General features: G+C 45.0%; 1 protein-coding gene across 5 annotated transcripts in view; it reads right to left on the reverse strand.

The window, feature by feature from the left end:
• Positions 1-7,404: 7,404 nt before the first annotated feature.
• INF2 (inverted formin 2) overlaps positions 7,405-17,207 on the reverse strand; it is an 85,152-nt gene continuing 75,349 nt past the window's right edge. For 2 of the 5 annotated variants that reach the window (XM_056811180.1, XM_056811179.1), the window contains exons 19-21: positions 15,241-15,343; positions 14,593-14,754; positions 7,405-11,988 (exon numbers count right to left, since the gene is read on the reverse strand). In XM_056811180.1, the coding sequence (XP_056667158.1) occupies positions 11,072-11,988; positions 14,593-14,754; positions 15,241-15,343 (1,182 nt within the window). In that variant the 3' untranslated portion in view covers positions 7,405-11,071. The remainder of the gene's footprint in view (positions 11,989-14,592; positions 14,755-15,240; positions 15,344-17,207) is intronic. The other 3 variants (XM_007473470.3, XM_007473468.3, XM_001372665.3) reach the window with 3 other exon arrangements.

Below are 17,207 nucleotides of genomic sequence, written 5' to 3' on the forward strand. Positions count from 1 at the left end.
TTGACACTTAGTAGGTGCTTAATAAATGCAAGTCAGTTGATTGAACTAGGACTCGAGTGTGGCAAGGGCTTTAAGAGGCTATATAGGGGAGGGCTAGGTGACTCAGGGATGGAGAGCCAAGCCTGGAGATGTGAATAGGTCCTGGATTCGAATGTGACCTCAGACACTTCCTGGCTGTGTGACCCTGGGTATATATTTATATTTGTATGTTGTTTCCCTCTGTAGAATATAAGCCCTTTGAAAGAAGGGGCTGTTCATTTGTTACTTTGAATCCTCACTACCTTGCTCAGAACATAGTAGGTACTTGATTGAGTAATACAGGAGAGTTAGAAGAGACATTAGGAAGAGAAACAAGAGATTAGGGGAGATAACAGTGTTATCTAGACACAATATAGTACAGGGAGGGGTTCATAGTACATTATGGTAAATATAGGGCATTACAGGAAGCACAGTCCATTGATGGGGGGTTAGAGGATATTGGGAGGGTACATGGTGTCATGGGAACACTGGACCTTATGGGAGGAATTGGACATTATCAGACAGAATATCAGGATGTAATGGGGTACAGGACATTAAAGAAGACATGGAATTCAGGCCTAGAGATGGGAGGTCCTGGGTTCTAATCCAGCCTCAGACATGTCCTAGTTGTGTGACCCTGGGTAATTCACTTAACCCCACTGCCTAGCCCTTACCATTCTTTTGCCTTGGAACCAATATATAGTATTGATTCTAAGACAGAAGGTAAGGGTTTAAGAAAAAAGACATGGAATTAAAGGAAGCCACAGGTTGTTAGAGGAGGCAAAGACATTAGGAGAAGCACAGTGTGTGAGGGGAGACATATGACGCTAAGGAGGTACAGGGTGTTTATGGAGATGTAGAACAGAAGGGAGGCATAGGCTATTTTGGCAAGAACATAGTGTCACAGGAGGCTCAGGGTGTTAAGTGAATTACAGGGCGTTAGACATTACTTAAGGTGCCTTTTCGGTGATGGGGGAGGGTCACAGGGTGTTTGAAAAGGCACGGGGCATTAGGGAGGACAGAGTATTCACATGTACCACAGGCCTTTTGTGGTAACAGTTTAAAGTGTGCAGGATTTCATCTGTGTCACAGACAAATTAGGGAAGACATGACATTAGAGGAGGCATTTGTGGACATACAGGGTTTTCTCTGAGTGGCAGATAGCATTTTGAGACGCTTAAGACATCAGGAATATAGGCCATTTAGGGAGATAATGTCTGAGGAGACATATAGCATTAGTGCAATCATGGATCGTTAGGGTATATGAACATTCGAGGAGACACAGGGTATGAAGGGTAACACAGGGTATGAAGGAAGCATCTGCTGTCTTTAAAGAAAGCATAAAGTGTTTGCCAAGACCAGAGTTTAGATGATGTATGTACAAGGTATGAAGGAGACAAAGGCCATAACAGGAGGAATACACAAAGCAGGTGAGGAGATAGGCGTCAGTATGAGGAACATAGGACGCCAAGCAGAAATGGGTCATCAGGGATATGAGTATGTCAAATTAGGGAAGGTGCAGGGCATTATGGTCCCCCTGGATTGCCAGAGGAAGCACAAGGCATCATGGGAGGTACAGGGCATTAGTGGAAAAAAATATCAACTTATAGATTTGGCACTAAAGTCATCTAATCCTCCCCCTCTCATTCTATAACTGAAGAAACAAAGGAGGCTAACAGGTGAATGACTTGCCAACGTCATCTAGGAATTAGATGGCAGATTAAATCTACATCCAGTGATCTTTGCTCAGTGCCATCCAAAGGGCACCAGGAACGGTCTCAAGCAGTAAGGGAAGCACAGGGCATCGAGGAGACAATTATTAGGGGAAACTATTGGGTGTTAGAAGAGACGTAGAGTCTGAGGAAAAGCAGAAGACTTTTCAGTAGACAGTAAATTCTTCAAGAGCAGGGGCTCTTTCTGCTTTTGTCTTAAGATCTCCAGCATGTAGAACATTTTTGTACACAGTAGTCATTTAATAAGTATTTGCTGATGTAACCATGGAAAAATATTCTAAATTAAAAATGGGAAAAAAAAGAATAGAGGAGGAAAATGACTATTGAGACCTGAAAAAAAAATCCAAATATTTGCTGAATACACAAATTAGGGGAGACCTGAGGGGTTTGGGGAACACAAGATGATAGGGGAGGCACTAGGTAAATAGGGGAAACAAAAGAATCAGGGACCATAAGTGAACTTAATTCTATAAATGTTTATTAAGTATCTATTTTGTTCTTGGACTATGCTGAATGTTGATGCAAAGTGGAAACAGTCCCTGCCCTCAGGGAGCTTAGATTCTGCTGGGATGGATTGGGGGATATAGCATCTACACAGATAAGTAAAGTCAGGGTAATTTGAGGAGGAAGAGAACACTGTTACCTGAGGGGGAGTTGTTTCCTTCTGGGAAGGTTTTCTAGAGGAGGTGGGAGCTGACCTGAATTGGAGGGAATTCTTAGAGATAAAGGTGAAGGTGGGGGTGGGGGAGAATATTCCAGGCATAGGAGAAAAGGGCAAAATGTATGGAGGTGGAAGAAAGGCTGCACTGGGTCTATCTGGTCCAGTTTGCAGTCTACATTATATCATGGGGAAAATGCCAAATAAGCTAGGTTGGAGCCTGACTGTGGGGGTGGGAGGTGTTGTCAGAGGAATTCTTGTTACTTTGGGGGCCATAGGGAACCAATGGAAGATTTTGAATGTGGCCTTGGGAAGATCATTTGGCAATTGTGTGGAGGATGGATTTGGGAGGGGAAAGTTTGAAAGATAGGAAGTCAATTATAATGGACCAGGTGCAGGAAGGCTTGAAATGAGGTGACACTAAACAAAACCCCTTATTTTCTGCCAAGACAGAAGAGCAGCAAGGGCTAGGCAATTGGGGTTAAGTGACTTGCCCAGGGGCACACACAATTAGGACGTTTCTGAGACCAGATGTGAACCTATGGCATCCTGACTCCAAACCTGGCATTCTGTCCACTGTGCTATGTTCCTGCCTTTTAAATGAAGAAAACTGAACAGATACGGCTACTTTTTGGACATGGTGATCAGGGAAGCAGGATGACTCTGAGGGAGGAAACCTGCCCACACAGAATCAGGAAATTTGGGTCAGATGGGGCAAGAGCTTTATTTTGGATGTGCTGAATTTGTGTTGGGACTCTTTGGTGGAGACAGTCAGATGGCACTTGGCAAAGCTGGACTAGAGTTCTGCACTAGGGGATGGTTTGAGGTTAGACATAAAAAATTGGGGGTCATCCTCAGAGAGATAATTGAACCTATGAGGAGCAGATAAGCTCATCAAGGAAATTTAATGGGACAAAAGAAGATGACACAGGCAGAACACTTTTCTCAAAACCCCCTGCAATGAGTATTGCAAGGATCACTCCCATTTTACAGATTAAATTAAGAAGCCCACAGGGATTAAATGACTTGTCCAAGGTCTTATGGATAATAAATTTCAGAGGTAGGATTGAATCCAAGTGTGTCTTGGCTTTAAGACTCACATTCTTTTGAATCTAACTTTAAGACACACTCTGCATTGCCGGAAGAGAGGCAAAAGGTATTATAGAAGACAGAGGTGGGGTGGCCAAGGTGTTATGGGCAGCATAGAATATGAAGTACTTATGGACACAGATGGGAGGGTGGCATGGTATATTAAAGGAAGCACAGAACATCGAAGAAATAGAATGTCAGGGGGAGATTTTGTACCAGGCCAGCAGGAAAGGAAGAAAGTCTTAAAGGAGGCTTAGAAGGGTGTGGGAAGTGGAACCCTGAGAGGTCCCCAATGGGAAGAATAGAGGCTTATAGAGACCAAAAGGCATTCGAGGAGGCAGCTAATATTGCAGGAGGCAACCATTGCTTCATAGCAGGAAAGCACAATGTGTTCTAGGAGGCACAAAGCATTTGTAGAGACAGAAGACATCACAGAGGGCACAAAGCAGAGACACAGGAAGCACAAGGGTTGGTGGAAATTTGAGCAGCCAGGACGTTGGAAAGGGTCAAAGTGAGGGAGCACAAACTGTGGAAGGGGCAGTTTAAGAGGACTGAGGGTGGCACAGGACAAGATTATGCCTCAGGGGGGATGCCCTTCAATTGGGGAATGGCTGAACAAATTGTGGTATATGCTGGCAATGGAATACTATCGTGCTCAAAGGAATAATAAACTGGAGGAATTCCAAGGGAACTGGACCGACCTCCAGGAATTGATGCATAGTGAAAGGAGCAGGAAAACAGTGTGCACAGGGACTGATACATTGTGGCACAATTGAACTACTTCTCTCTCTACTAGCAGCAATGCAATGATCCCAGACAATTCTGAGAGACTTAGGAGAAAGAACTATAGGAGTAGAAACACAGAAGAAAAGCAACTGCTTGATTACATGGGTCAAAGGGGATATGATTGGGGATGGAGACTAAATGGTTACCTTAGTACAAATATTAATAATATGGAAATAGGTCTTGATCAATGATACAAGTAAAACCCAGTGGAATTGCTTATAGGAGAGGGGTTGGGAGGAGGGGAGAGAAAGAACATGAATCACCTAACTATGGAAAATTTTTCTTAACTAATCAATTAAATTAAAATGAAAAAAAATTTAAAAAAATTTCTAAGTTAATTAAATAAACTTACAAAACTTACAAAAAAAAAAGATAATGCCTTAGGAAAGGTAAAGGCCATCAGCAAAGACCCAAGCAAGGCTTGATTTAAACACAAAAAGTTAGAGGTAGAAAGAGGTGTTATGGGATACACAGGTTTTTACAGGCACATATATATATATATATATTTGTGTATATGTGCTTATGCATATATATATATATGCACAGAATTCATGACAAGGGGCATCTGTATAAATAAAACTTGTAGCTCAAACCTGGGGTCAAGAGGACCTGGGGCTGGGCCATCAGGTCCAACCCTCTGCTTCGGGTAGAGTTAGGGCACCCACCGCATAGCCTTAAATAACTGCCAGGCTAAGCCAATGAGACTGAAGGAGCTTTTCTAAAAATGGCCAGGCTGGGCCCAGCAGCTGGGGCTCAGGCCAGTCACATGCAGATCTAGAATTAGAATCACCCTCCTCCCTCCAGCAGGCCCATGAGCCCGAGGAGGGGCGAAGGCAGTACTGGGGGTCCCTAGTCCTATCTATAGGAAGCTCTGAGTCCAACACAGAGATGGGAGATGTTAATGTATTTCTCAACTCTCCTCCTGTCATGTCTGACCCTGGGCAAGCCTCTTAAATTCTCTGGGTCTCCGTTTCCTCATCTATAAAATGGGGGGAATGGAATGAGATGGTCCCTTTTGGCTCTAAATGAGGAATCAGATAGTACATAGCCCTCTCAGGGTATGGTAGGAGCCCTTTTCTTAAGACTCAGGGACGTAGGTATGAATGCTACATCTGTGTGTGACTTTAGGCAAATCATTTTCCCTTTCTGAGCTCCAATTTGCTCAAATGGGAATGGAGTGAATATTCCCACTTCCTCCTTCTGAGGGTTGTGGTGAAGAAAATACTTTGTAAGCTATGAAGCACCATGGAAAAGGGAACTTCAGTGCCTCACTCCCATTCTCCCTTGATGCCTTTGGATATATATTTTTTAACCTTTACTTTCTACCTATCTTAGAAACAACTCTTTAAGACCGAGGGCAGGAGCTAGGCAAACAGGGTTAAGTGTGTTGCTCAGGATCACACAGCTAGGAAGTGCCTTAGTTCAGATTTGAACCTGGGTCCTCTCAACTCCAGGCCTGGTGCTGTCCACTGTGCCACCCAGCTGCCCCTGCCTCTGGGTATTTACATCTTTTTTCCCTTCCAAGATGACTCTGACTTGAACTTACTTATGGCCTAGGACAAGTCACATCTTGTTTTGGGGTCCAAGTTTCTTCATCTCCTTGATTTCTAAGATCCTATCTAGTTTTGACCCTGAGTTTAAAAGGACATATTAGAAGGTTCTCTCTTCTCAGGAACCAGAGAAGGCTCTGAAAGAGTACAAAGGGGTGAAGACTGGACCTAGGAGTTCAATGATACAGAGAAATTCCATCACTCTAAGTTACAGGGAGGTAGATTTCCTTTTGGGACATGAAGGGATGTAGTGGATAGAGCACCAGGCCTGGAGGCAGGAAGACCAGAGTTCAAATCTAGCTTCACACACTTATTAGCTGTGTGTCCCTGCTCAAGTCACTTAACTCTGTTTGCCTCAGTTTTCTCATCTGTAAAATGAGCTGGAGCAGGAAATGGCAGACCCTTCCAGTATCTCTGCCTAGAATATCCCAAATGGGTCATGAAGAGTTGGACATGACTGAAAATGACTAAACAACAAGGTTTCATTTCAGTACGAGGGAAAAGGATAGGAGCTGGTCCCATGACTTACAGATTGTTCCCTGAGTGTACTGGGAACCCCTGAGTGAGGAAATTTACTCTACCTGGTCCTCACTTGGTCTGCAATTTATATTCTTAGAGTTGTCTAGAGCACCAAAAGGATCACGTACACTTGTACACACACACACACACACACACACACACACACACACACACACACAGCCAGAGTCAGAGAAAGGAGTTGATCCCAGATCTTCCTGGGTCCAAGATCAGTTTGCCACTGGTTTGCTACAATGCCTTTAATCTTTAGAACAAGACATGATTCTCCACAGATAAGGAGACACTCACACAGACACAAAGAGATAAAGACACATCAACATCCAAAGGAGAGACAAATGGAATTACAGATGCATTAATTTTAAAGTAGAGGGTCAAGATTATGTTTTCAAAAAAACCAATGGGTCAGGCCAGACAGACCCACCAGCACTAGTGGGAAGTTCTCAAACACAAACCATTAAGGAATGGTATATTGCTGTTAACTGTGACCTTGAACAATTTCATTTTTATTGGGGGTGAGGAGGGGCATCAGTACAGTGGACAGTCTGACCCATGCAGGGCAGTTGGTTGGGAGAGGAGATAGTTGTTCCCACTCAAGATTGTGGGTAACCTGGGGTTTCTCCAGTGATAATATCCTGGGGGTTGGTACCACATCCCTAGCTGCTGGTGTCTTCCTCTCATTAGTTATGGCTCTGGGGTGAAAACTTCCATGGATGAGAAGAACCAGGCCCCAGTATTCTGGGGGTGGGGAATGTGCTTGTTATTACCACTAAGCCCTCCCCTGTCCCATCCCCCCTCCCCAGATTGTAATCCTCAAAAATCCCCATGAAAGCAGCAGGTATTCAGGGGAATTGGGCTTTAGGCTGTGAGGAAGAAAAGGTTTGTGGGTATCTGGGAATTATTAAGGCATCAACCTCCATAGCCAAGGCCATGAGAAGACATCCCCTCTCCATACCACTTGCAGGTGTGTCCTGGATGGAGGCCAGATGGAGGGGTTCACTTTGTCTTAATGAGATTTGACACGTGCTCCATTGAATAAAGGAAGAGGTAAACATTTTTATTTCTTAGAACAATTTTGGAGGAATATGTGGCCAGTGTGGTGTGGGCCACAGACATGGAACTCTAAACATCAGGCCACATTCAGACTCTGTTCCCCCTACCAGTCTCTTCCCCAATCCCTCTAACTCTTCCTTAGAGAGACTGGATATTGACTTTCATATGTTCAATGTCTTTCCATCAACTGAGGCTTCCACATCCAGTTGCTCTGAATTTAAAAAAATGAAATTTGCTGTTCAATGTCTCAACAGTGCCAGCTGGGAGAGATGATGGAAAGAGGGCAGGAAAGGTAGTGAAGGAAGTCTTAGTTCTAGGTTGGATGGAACTCGATCCGAATGGGGTGTCAGATCTCTCTAATCCCCATCTCCTAACTACTCTTGCCTCTCCATGCCACTCCATCCTTTTTTTTAATAATAAAGAGGACCTTGGCTCCTGGCTCCACCAGTCTTAGACGGCATCCAGATCAGTCAAATGATCCAAGAAAGCAGTGGCTGGTGGAGAAAATGGGGGCTTACCCATCAAAATCCACCTCTAATTTAGGGCAATCCTCAAGAATTCAGTTACTCTCCCTGAGCCTCAGTTTCCTCATCTGCCCAACAGGAATAATACTTGCACTTTGTCCCTCACAAGGCTGTTGTGGGGAGTGCTCTGTAAACCTTAATGCACTATAGATATGAGAGTTATTTGTTATTTCTTTTCCAAAGGAATGACTATTTACAAAGCAATACATGCCACGGGGTAAAAGCTAGGATTGTTATAACCAGGAAGGTCAGAGGCATCTCGTGAAACTAGTAAATCTTTTAACTGCCCCATTGCCACTGCACGTGGAAACTCATTGGACAGCTTGTCCTATCAAACATCAACATTCAGTATCACATCTGTCCCCAAAACCTTTGCCTCCCAGGAGAACTTATGAAAAAGATAGTGATTGGGAGGGGATATGGAGGACCCTGGGCTTTGGTCTGGGGTATGGATAGGCTTGCTGGTTTAATTGAGCCATAATGAGTCTGGGATGGATCCCACCATCCAAACAAGATGGAGGCTAGAGCATTCATCTCTAGCTGTCATCCAAACCGGAAAGAAGCTGCCAGGAGTCGTCCTGCGGATCCAAGGCAAGTTCTGTCCACCGCCTCCTCCCAAGTCTGGGGTACCACTGTTTAGCAAGCTTAGTAGACATTGCCCTGGGTCCCACTGATGTAAGGCACTGAGATCTAGGGTCTCTAGTCCCCAGCCTGGAACTTCCAAGGAAGAGAAGTATCTGTCCCTGAAACGCTGCATCTGCCCTCCCACCCCACTCCCCTGTGGTACAAGTGTCCTCAGCCCCAGGAGTCCACTGCAGCAGAGGACATGCATGAAGTCAGCCTCTGTCTCCAGTCTTCCTTATTTGGCTTTGGGCTTGGGCCTGAGACCTGTAGGGAAGGAAGAAGAATAGATAGTTTTGTTAAGAAGGATTCTCCTTTTCTTTCCATCCTCATGCCACTGAACTGTCCACATCCTAAGGGGGAACAGGGTGGACTGCAGTAGGGAAAGACTCGTTAGTGGGAACCTCAGCCAGGGAGAAAAGGACACAAGGACACTGCTCAGGGTCTACGCACCTCCAACTCTGCTTTAGCCTGCACAAATGGTTTCACAAATTTCCAGCAAAAATCTGAGTGTAATTTCATTCAGCCTTGGATTGTTTTATGTCCCCTTCTTAGGAGGATAGGAAGGGACCTCAGAGATCACTGAATCCTGCCCCTATATTTCACTGAGAAGAATAAGTCTTAGGAAAGGAAAAAGACTTTCCCAAGGTCACACAGTCAGTATCAGCACTGAGGTTCAAACCCAGATCTTGAGTATTTAGTGGAACAAATCACTAGGTTTGGATTTAAAGGACCTGAGTTGAAATCATGGCCTTGCTACCTATCACTTCTGTGACCCTGGGCAAGTCTTGACCTCTTGAGGTCTCAGTTTCCTTGTAGTGAATCCATTCAATAAAGCTTAGCAGTAATAGGCTAGGAGAGAAAGACTAGCCTATTGATGGACTGGAGTTGCATCTGCCCCAGTACAGGAAAGGCACAGTCAGCAAAAGCAAGACCAATGGTTACCTTAACATGGGAATGTTGACATTTTAAGATAACCAGCAATCTTTCCTCATCTGGGGAGGAAGAAAGGGGAGAAGATAAGGAAGGAGGGGGACGGGCAGGGAAGAAGAGTCCAACTGGCCACTAACAACATGTCTGCCACTAGCAGAGAAGCCTGCCAGCTCCCAGGAGAGAAGCACCACATTAGAGAAGAGTTGTCGACACAGGACTGGGGGGAGAGCATCGGCCCAACCATGGCCACCCAGGTTAGTCGACAAGAAGCATCTTTGGCCACATACCTACCTTACTGGACTACACAAGGCCATTTTGTTTTAACATCTCCAGAATCAGAATCAACCTCTGCTTTTGAATAAAAGACACATGAGATACCTTGTCACACAGAGCCAAAAAAAAAGGGTACCCGTAGTTCTGTCTGTCTGAGAAGGGGAACTCCTAGAGGACAGGGACATGGAGGAGAAAAGATGGACTCTACACCAGTGATGTTAAACTCAAATAGAAATGGGGTCACAAATCCTCATATAAGCATCCTTGCTGGCTATGGATTGACTTAATTTTAACATGTAATGTTATCTATGTTTTATTTGATTTTTATTCTATCCCATTTTAATCTGGCTCAGGCAGTACTTGGAGTGTTATGGGCACCTCTGCTCTACATGGTTCAATAATAAGTCGATAAACATTTCCCTAATGGCTGCTAGTTCTTGGCCCAGTGGATAGCTCAAGGTTTTTTTTTTTTTCCAGCCTAGGAAATTAGGAACTGCTATTTATATAGGTTGGTGAATGAGTCAGTCCTGGATATACACTGAGATTTGGAAAGCACCTTACCTGGCACCTGAGGCTAGCAATAATCCCGTGAGTGAAGTGGTGAATAGAGTACATTGGCATTTTCAGTTTACAAATGAGGAAACTGATCTAGGGAAGTGTCTGAGATGGGTTAGAACCCAGAGCTCTGTGTGTGTGTGTGTGTGTGTGTGTGTGTGTGCGCAAGCGTGTGCTCGCACTTGCTTGCATCTGTACAGTCCCTTCCCACCTAGAGTGAGATAAGAGAATTTCAGCCAAGAATTCTTACCTGAGAGATAAGGGGAACGTGACTGAAGGTAAGAATTAATATTAGTTGTGGTATTGTCCTTCATGTGTGAAAATGAAAATAATAACAAATAGTATTTCTATAGTCATTTAAGATTTGCCAATTTCTCATTTGATTCTCACAACAACCCTGGGAAAGGGGTGCTTTCATTAGTCCCATTTTATAGAAGAGAAAACTGAGGCTAAGAGAAGTTATGTGACTTGCTCAGGTAAGTGCCTGAGGTAGGATCTGTACTCAGATCTTCCTGACTCCAAGTGTAGCATTGTGCCACCTAGCTAACTCACAAGGGGGAGTGAATCAGCTTAACTGAGATTCCCACCCACCCACACACTCACTCTTTCTCTCTCTCTCAAAAAAAAAAAAAAGAAATTCATATCTTCTATCTTAGAATCAATACATGTATTGATTCCAAGGCAGAAGAGTGGTAAGGGTTAGGCAATGCTTCCATTAAATGACTTGTCCACAGAGTCTCATAGTTAGGAAATGTCTGAGGTCTTGAGGATCAAAGACTTCTTATCTCTAGGCCTGGCTCTCAATCTACTGAGCCATCTTGTTGTCCCCCCCCCATCCCCCCATTCACACTCACTTAAGTATGGTCTTTTGTCACTAAAGATGTGTTTGTGGGAGGGCTGGCTGGGGTCTGATCTCAATCTAAGGGTAGAGATAGGGCTGTATTCTGGCTGAGCATCACTAGATGCCCCAGGAAGACCAGGTACCACATGGCCATACCAGGACAAGAAGAACCACCATAAGCCACTTTGACTTAGTGGTGAGGGACATAGACAGAAATTACCTTCATGGCTCCTAGAATGCCGCTTCTTCCTCCGTTTCCCAGATCCCTTCTTGGTCCGCTCCTGGGATCGAGGGAGGGTCCCAGAGCCTGAGGAATCAGTAATAGCTTCTTCAGAGAAAGACCTGTCCAGAGATGTGTCTAGCACTGAGTCTGGGGCTGTGTCTTCCTCCTCCTCTTCTTCTTCCCCCTCTGGAGGAGTTGACTCTGCTTCCTCTGACCTCTGAAAACCATTCTTGGGTCCCTCACTTGTTCTGTCAGCCTGGTGCTCTGAAGCTTGATCTCCTGTTCTAGTGGCATCAACCTCACTGCCCATGTTCGTGCCCCCAGAGAAAGAGCCACTGGAAAACTTGATGGGCTTCAGAGACTTGGAGTCATCAAACTGTATCATATGAGGGTCATCAGGAAAGCCAGCCATTGGGGTGGAGACTTTGTTGCCTTCTGGGTTTCGGCAGCCAGAGCCACTGACTTCAGAGTGTCCTTTGGGAATTCCACCTGTAGACCCAGGACCGTCTGGGTTGTCCTGGTCCGAGGTCTCTCCAATAGCGGCAGCAAGGTCAAAATCCTGCCCAGAGTTGGTACTGCTGCCAGTGTCCTTTATGACTGCAGAGAATAAACACAGAAATATCAGGAAAGGCATAAGGACTCTAGAGGTGGGGATGGGCTAAATCACCCTTTCACCTAGTATATGAGCCTTCACTCATGCCATTCTTGTGCCCTGCAGGTCCTCCTCTCTCTTTTCCCCATTCCCCTTTTTTGTCCCATCCTCCAAGGCCTCGCTTGAATAACACTGTCTTTAGGAACCAGCCCTGACTGCCTTTAGCCCTTGCTGAGCTCCCTCTTTGGGGACCTCCTATTAGCCCTCTCAGTCGGAGTGAGTCACCCAGTGTTAGAGTTGACTCATTGTATATGGATCATGTTTCCCAACTAATCTGAGTGCTCCCTTAGGCCAGGGACTGTTTATCTTCAGAATGTAACATACAACCTGGCCACATTCCCTGGGAGCATCTCCTGAATGAGTGGGCTTACTGGGAGCTACTGTGGTTGTCAACTCAGGGGTCCCCACTTCACTTGGTTTCCATAAGGTATGCAATCACTGGGATCAGAACGTCCTCTGGGGAATCATCTTCAAATATGTTTACCTGGTACTCAGGAGAATCAGAGGATCATAAGGGGAACTTCAATCTCCTCGTTTTACAGCTGAGGAAACTGCGGTCCAGAAGGGCTAGATGATTTGCCCAAGGTCATATAGGTAAGTTAGTGTAAGTTAGTGCTAGAGGCAGGATTGAAACCCAGTGCTCTGCCTGGAGTTGGAATCTTTCCACTGTGTCATGTGACCCACAGCTAATTTTCAGAATTTGCAGGTAACAAGGTCATGTGCTAGTGATTTGCCCATTCAGATTTGATTGGTGCTCCTCCTCTTTGAAGGGCACTTCCCTACAATCTCTTGTCACTGACATCCTCAGGACTGTGGAAAGAAACTGGGCAGGAGAGGAGTGGGTAGGGCCTTAATGATAAAGATGACGATAGATGGCATTTATATAGCACTTATAAAACACAGGGCTTTACATGTGGACCTAACAAGGTAGATACTATTGCTATCCCAATTTTTATAGTGAAGGAAACTGAGGCAGCAGAAGTTAAGTGACTATCCCCAGGGTCACACAGCTAGTTAGTATCTGAGGTGGGGTTTATACTTGAGTCTTCCTAATTCCAAGTCCAGCATTCTCTCCACCTTACCATCTAGCCATCCATCCAAAACAAATAAACAAAAAACCCCAGAACAGAACAGAGCCAGGGTCAGGCAAGCTGAGAGGCTCTCAGTGCAAAGGGCCAAAGCCAAAGTGGCATAGATACCAGTCTGGAGCGATCTGCTGACAAGGCTCTCTACCACCTGGAGGTAATTGTGGACAGACTCTCAGAGACATCCTGGGCAGGCTGCTGACCCCTGCGAGCTTGTAGCTCTACAGAGATGGAACACAGGTGAGGCCATCCTGCTGGGGCTCTAAAAGGAAGGTGACTTGGACCCGTTTGAGACCAAAGCTCAGTGGTGGTATTGGGTTCTATTCCTTTACTGCTTTTCTGTAGGAACTGTCCAGGTCCTTGAAGAACTCTAGGAGGGATGAGTCCTGTTTGGGCATTTCTAACAGAGAGCAGAGAAACTTTAGGGAGCCCCAATAAGGCTTTTCTGCCTGACTGCAAGTTGTGCCAGTAGCCTGGGAAAGAGATTTTGTTGTTATTCAGTTTGTTCAGTTCTGTCTGCTTCTTTGTGACCCCATTTGGGGTTTTCTTGGCAAAGATACAGGAATGCATGGCTATTAATTTCTCTAGTTCAGGGTTAAGTTGACTTGCTCAAGGCCTCATAGCTACTAAGTATCTGAGGCCAGATTTGAATTCAGAAAGATGTCTTCCTGTTCCAGGACCAGCACACTATCTGCTGCACCACCTACTTGCCCCAGTCCTATGAGGCAGGGCAAGTGGAATGATCCTCATTTTATAGGCAAGGAATCCAAAGCTCACAAGAGTGAAATGACTTGTCCATGGTCACACAGCTAGTAAGTGTTTGAGACCATATTTGAACTTGGAGAGATGATTCTTCCTGACACTGGGTCTGGCACTCACTATGCCACCCAGCTGCCAGGAGATGGTTAATCTCATCTGAAGGGCTGCCTAGGATGACAGCCTGATCTCAAGTACGGTTTTTGATTCATTACTTGCTAAGTTTTGACTGAAATGTTTTCTTCTCTCCCTGTGAATGATAGAGAATAACTGCTTTGGAGAAGATGTGGCTTCCTTCTTGCTCACTCCCGCTCTGTGTTCCCTTCAGTTCAGAGAGGAATTTCTCATTAGAAGAGAAGGGAAGTAGAAAAAACAACTCTCACAGGAAGGGCAGAGATAGCAAAAATTCAAACAACCAACCCAGTTTTCTTGAGCTCTGCTGTGTCCAATGCTAGCATCAGCTGGAGAAATGAAGACAAAGACTAGATGGGCAGCCAGTTGGCTTAGCAGACAGAAAGACAGGCCTGGGTTCATACCTGACCTTATATGTTTCCTTGATGTGTGACTCTGGGCAAGCCACTTAACACCCATGGCCTTAGCCCTTACTACTCTTCTGCCAATCCTTAGTAAAACAAAGTAAGGGTTTAAAAAAAGGGGGGAGGGGGGAAGGACAAAGGAAAAGAAAGAGATGATGGATCCATGTATTACCAGCTTCTTTTTCCTTTGAGGTTTCAGGAGGGGCAGCTTTTAGGCCATTCTCTGAGTCTGCTTTGCCCTTGGCAGTCTTCCTCAGCTGGAAACCTTTCCTGATGTCAGCCAGGAGAGCATCGATGACACACACTTCCTCCTGTTTCACAGCTCCTTTCCGAACTACAGAAATCCCAGAAGTCCCCCAGTCACCCCACAGATAAAACCTGTCCAGTCCTGAGCACTATGAGGCCAAAAGAGTAGAAGATGTAGCTTCTGCCCTTTGGGAGCCCCAGTCTGAAGGGGAAAAAGGAGGCATGACTTCTGCCCTCCAGGAGCCCTCAAGAGGAAGAAGAGAATCTAAAAAGGATGTAAGGGCATTTAGAAAGAATATAAATAATTCCAGGTGGCTTACGTTGAACAGGATTGAAGGGCTGCTGGAATCTCTGGAAGAGTTAATCAGAGTCTAGCAGAATTAACCAGGGAGGACTTTCTGTAGTAGGTGAGCTTTGCAGGTATGGCTTGGAAACTTTTGAATCTTAGGACTGAGTTGGAAAAATTGGGCTTGGGCTTGAAGAATAGTCAAAGGAGGAGAGGATTCCTTCCTACCCGGTAGCCTAAGCTGCTCTGTTGGCCCAGATACCCCATAGCCCCAGCCCTTCTGCTTACTTATCTTGCCATCTTCCCCCCGGGGTCTTTTGGCTTCTTCAGCTTCCAGCTGCTTTTTCCTCTTTTCTGCTTTCACAGCCTGCTCTTTCCAGTCCTTGTTCTCCTAATAACAAAGAAGAGAGAAGGGCTTCTGTCAGTCACTGAGCCCCCAAGGTCCGGGGCTGGGGCTATGAGTTTTGTCAGAGATACCTATTTATAGGATCCTGAAATGTCAGAATTCTTAGAGATCACCTAGTTCAACATTTTCAGTTTCAGAAGAGGAAAATTAGGCCAAGAGGAGAAAGTACTTGGCCAAGGTCTCACAGCAAGTTAGTGGCTCTAGAACATGGGCCTTCTGATTCCTAGCCCTGTTCTTCCCTTCCTTGCATGGCTATGTTTCTTGGTATCCCATACAAGTATGCCTATGTGCATGAGCAAATTTCCTGAGGACAAGGACTCTGTCTGCAGTTTTCTATGACCTTCAGGGAACTTATGTTTAATTCTCTTGTGTCAATGTGGCCCTGAAATAGAGTAGGCACTTAAATGCTTGGAGGCAGCTGTGGCTCAGTGATTAAGAGCACTAGACCTGGAGTCAGGTAGACCTGAGTTCAAATTTAGTCTCAGACACTTCCTAGCTGTATAACCTTGGGCAAGTCACTTATCCTCAGATTGCCTGACAAAGAGATCCACTAGATCTGCTAGAGAGATGGCAAACTATTCCAGTGTCCTTGCCAAGAAAAACTCATGGATAGCTATCATCTATGGGGTTATGAAGAGTCAGAGAGGACTGAACTATTGAACAACAATAAATGTATATTGATCGAGATGGGAAGGAATCTTATTTGCAAAGAGCTATCATGTGATTTCTCTAAGGGCGGACCATAGTGTTTCCATCTTTCTGTCTGTCTGTACAAGATAGGCAGGAAACCTGTCTACATAGCTCCGTCTATCTGATTCACCATGCTTCCTGCAGGCAAGAGCTGTGACTGTGGAGTCCTCTCTGTCTAAGGTGAACAGGCACCATGTCTGTCTTCATAGCTCTCTCTAGCAGTGCCCAGCCTGGCACCTCTGTCTTTAGCTAAGGTATCCAGATAATGTTGGTATGACTTCCTGGGTGAAGAAGAGGGAGCCCTCAAAGAAGCAGGGGGGTCTGTCTACCTAATGCTGAGGCAATCCCATGGGCAGAGAACAAAAGCTAGACCAAAGTTATCAGATTAAGGAAAGAAGCCATGATGATCCAGTCTTTCAATCTCATTATTACAAATACTCCAGGAATCTATCAATTATCATCTATCTATATCTAACTGTCCGTCTATCCACCCATCTATTTATCTGACTCTCTCTCTCCATCTATTTATCTATCTGACTATCTGTCTAACCATCCATCTATTTAATTTATCTGTCTGTCTATCCATCCATCTATCTTTTAATCTCATCACCATGTACCCTAGATGGGAATGTTTTTATTGGTGTAAGCAATTCCAAGTGTGGAGACTCCCTCTACTGATGAAGATGGGGAATTCACCTGTAAGTTATAGTCTCAGGGGTTACATAATGAGAGGTTAAGGAAGATTTGCTCACAGAGAATATAATATGTGTCAGAGGCAGCATCTCAATCTAGGTCTTCTGGACTCTTAGACCAGCCCTCTATAAATTATGCCACAAAGCCTCTCAAATAATATTAGATTCCATTTCTATAACAAAATAACAACTATTCCTATTTCCATAGTGCTTTACAGGTGGGCTATTCCCAGTTCCAGAAAAGACTGAGAGGGGAAATGACTTGCTCGAAATCACTTGGCTAAGGAGTATCAAAATCAGAATTCCAACCCAAGTCCTTGGACCCCATGTGAGCTGGGAGTCTACTTCTGTCATTAATTTCTTGTGAAACAGAGGCTGTCCCTGTGCATGCTTCAGGCTCCCCCAGCTCTAAACACAAGGTTTAGCAACTTTGTTCTTCTTCCCCAAGAGGGGATGGATGTGAAATT

Source organism: Monodelphis domestica, chromosome 1 (genome assembly GCF_027887165.1).
Source record: "Monodelphis domestica isolate mMonDom1 chromosome 1, mMonDom1.pri, whole genome shotgun sequence".
NCBI lineage: Eukaryota > Metazoa > Chordata > Mammalia > Didelphimorphia > Didelphidae > Monodelphis > Monodelphis domestica.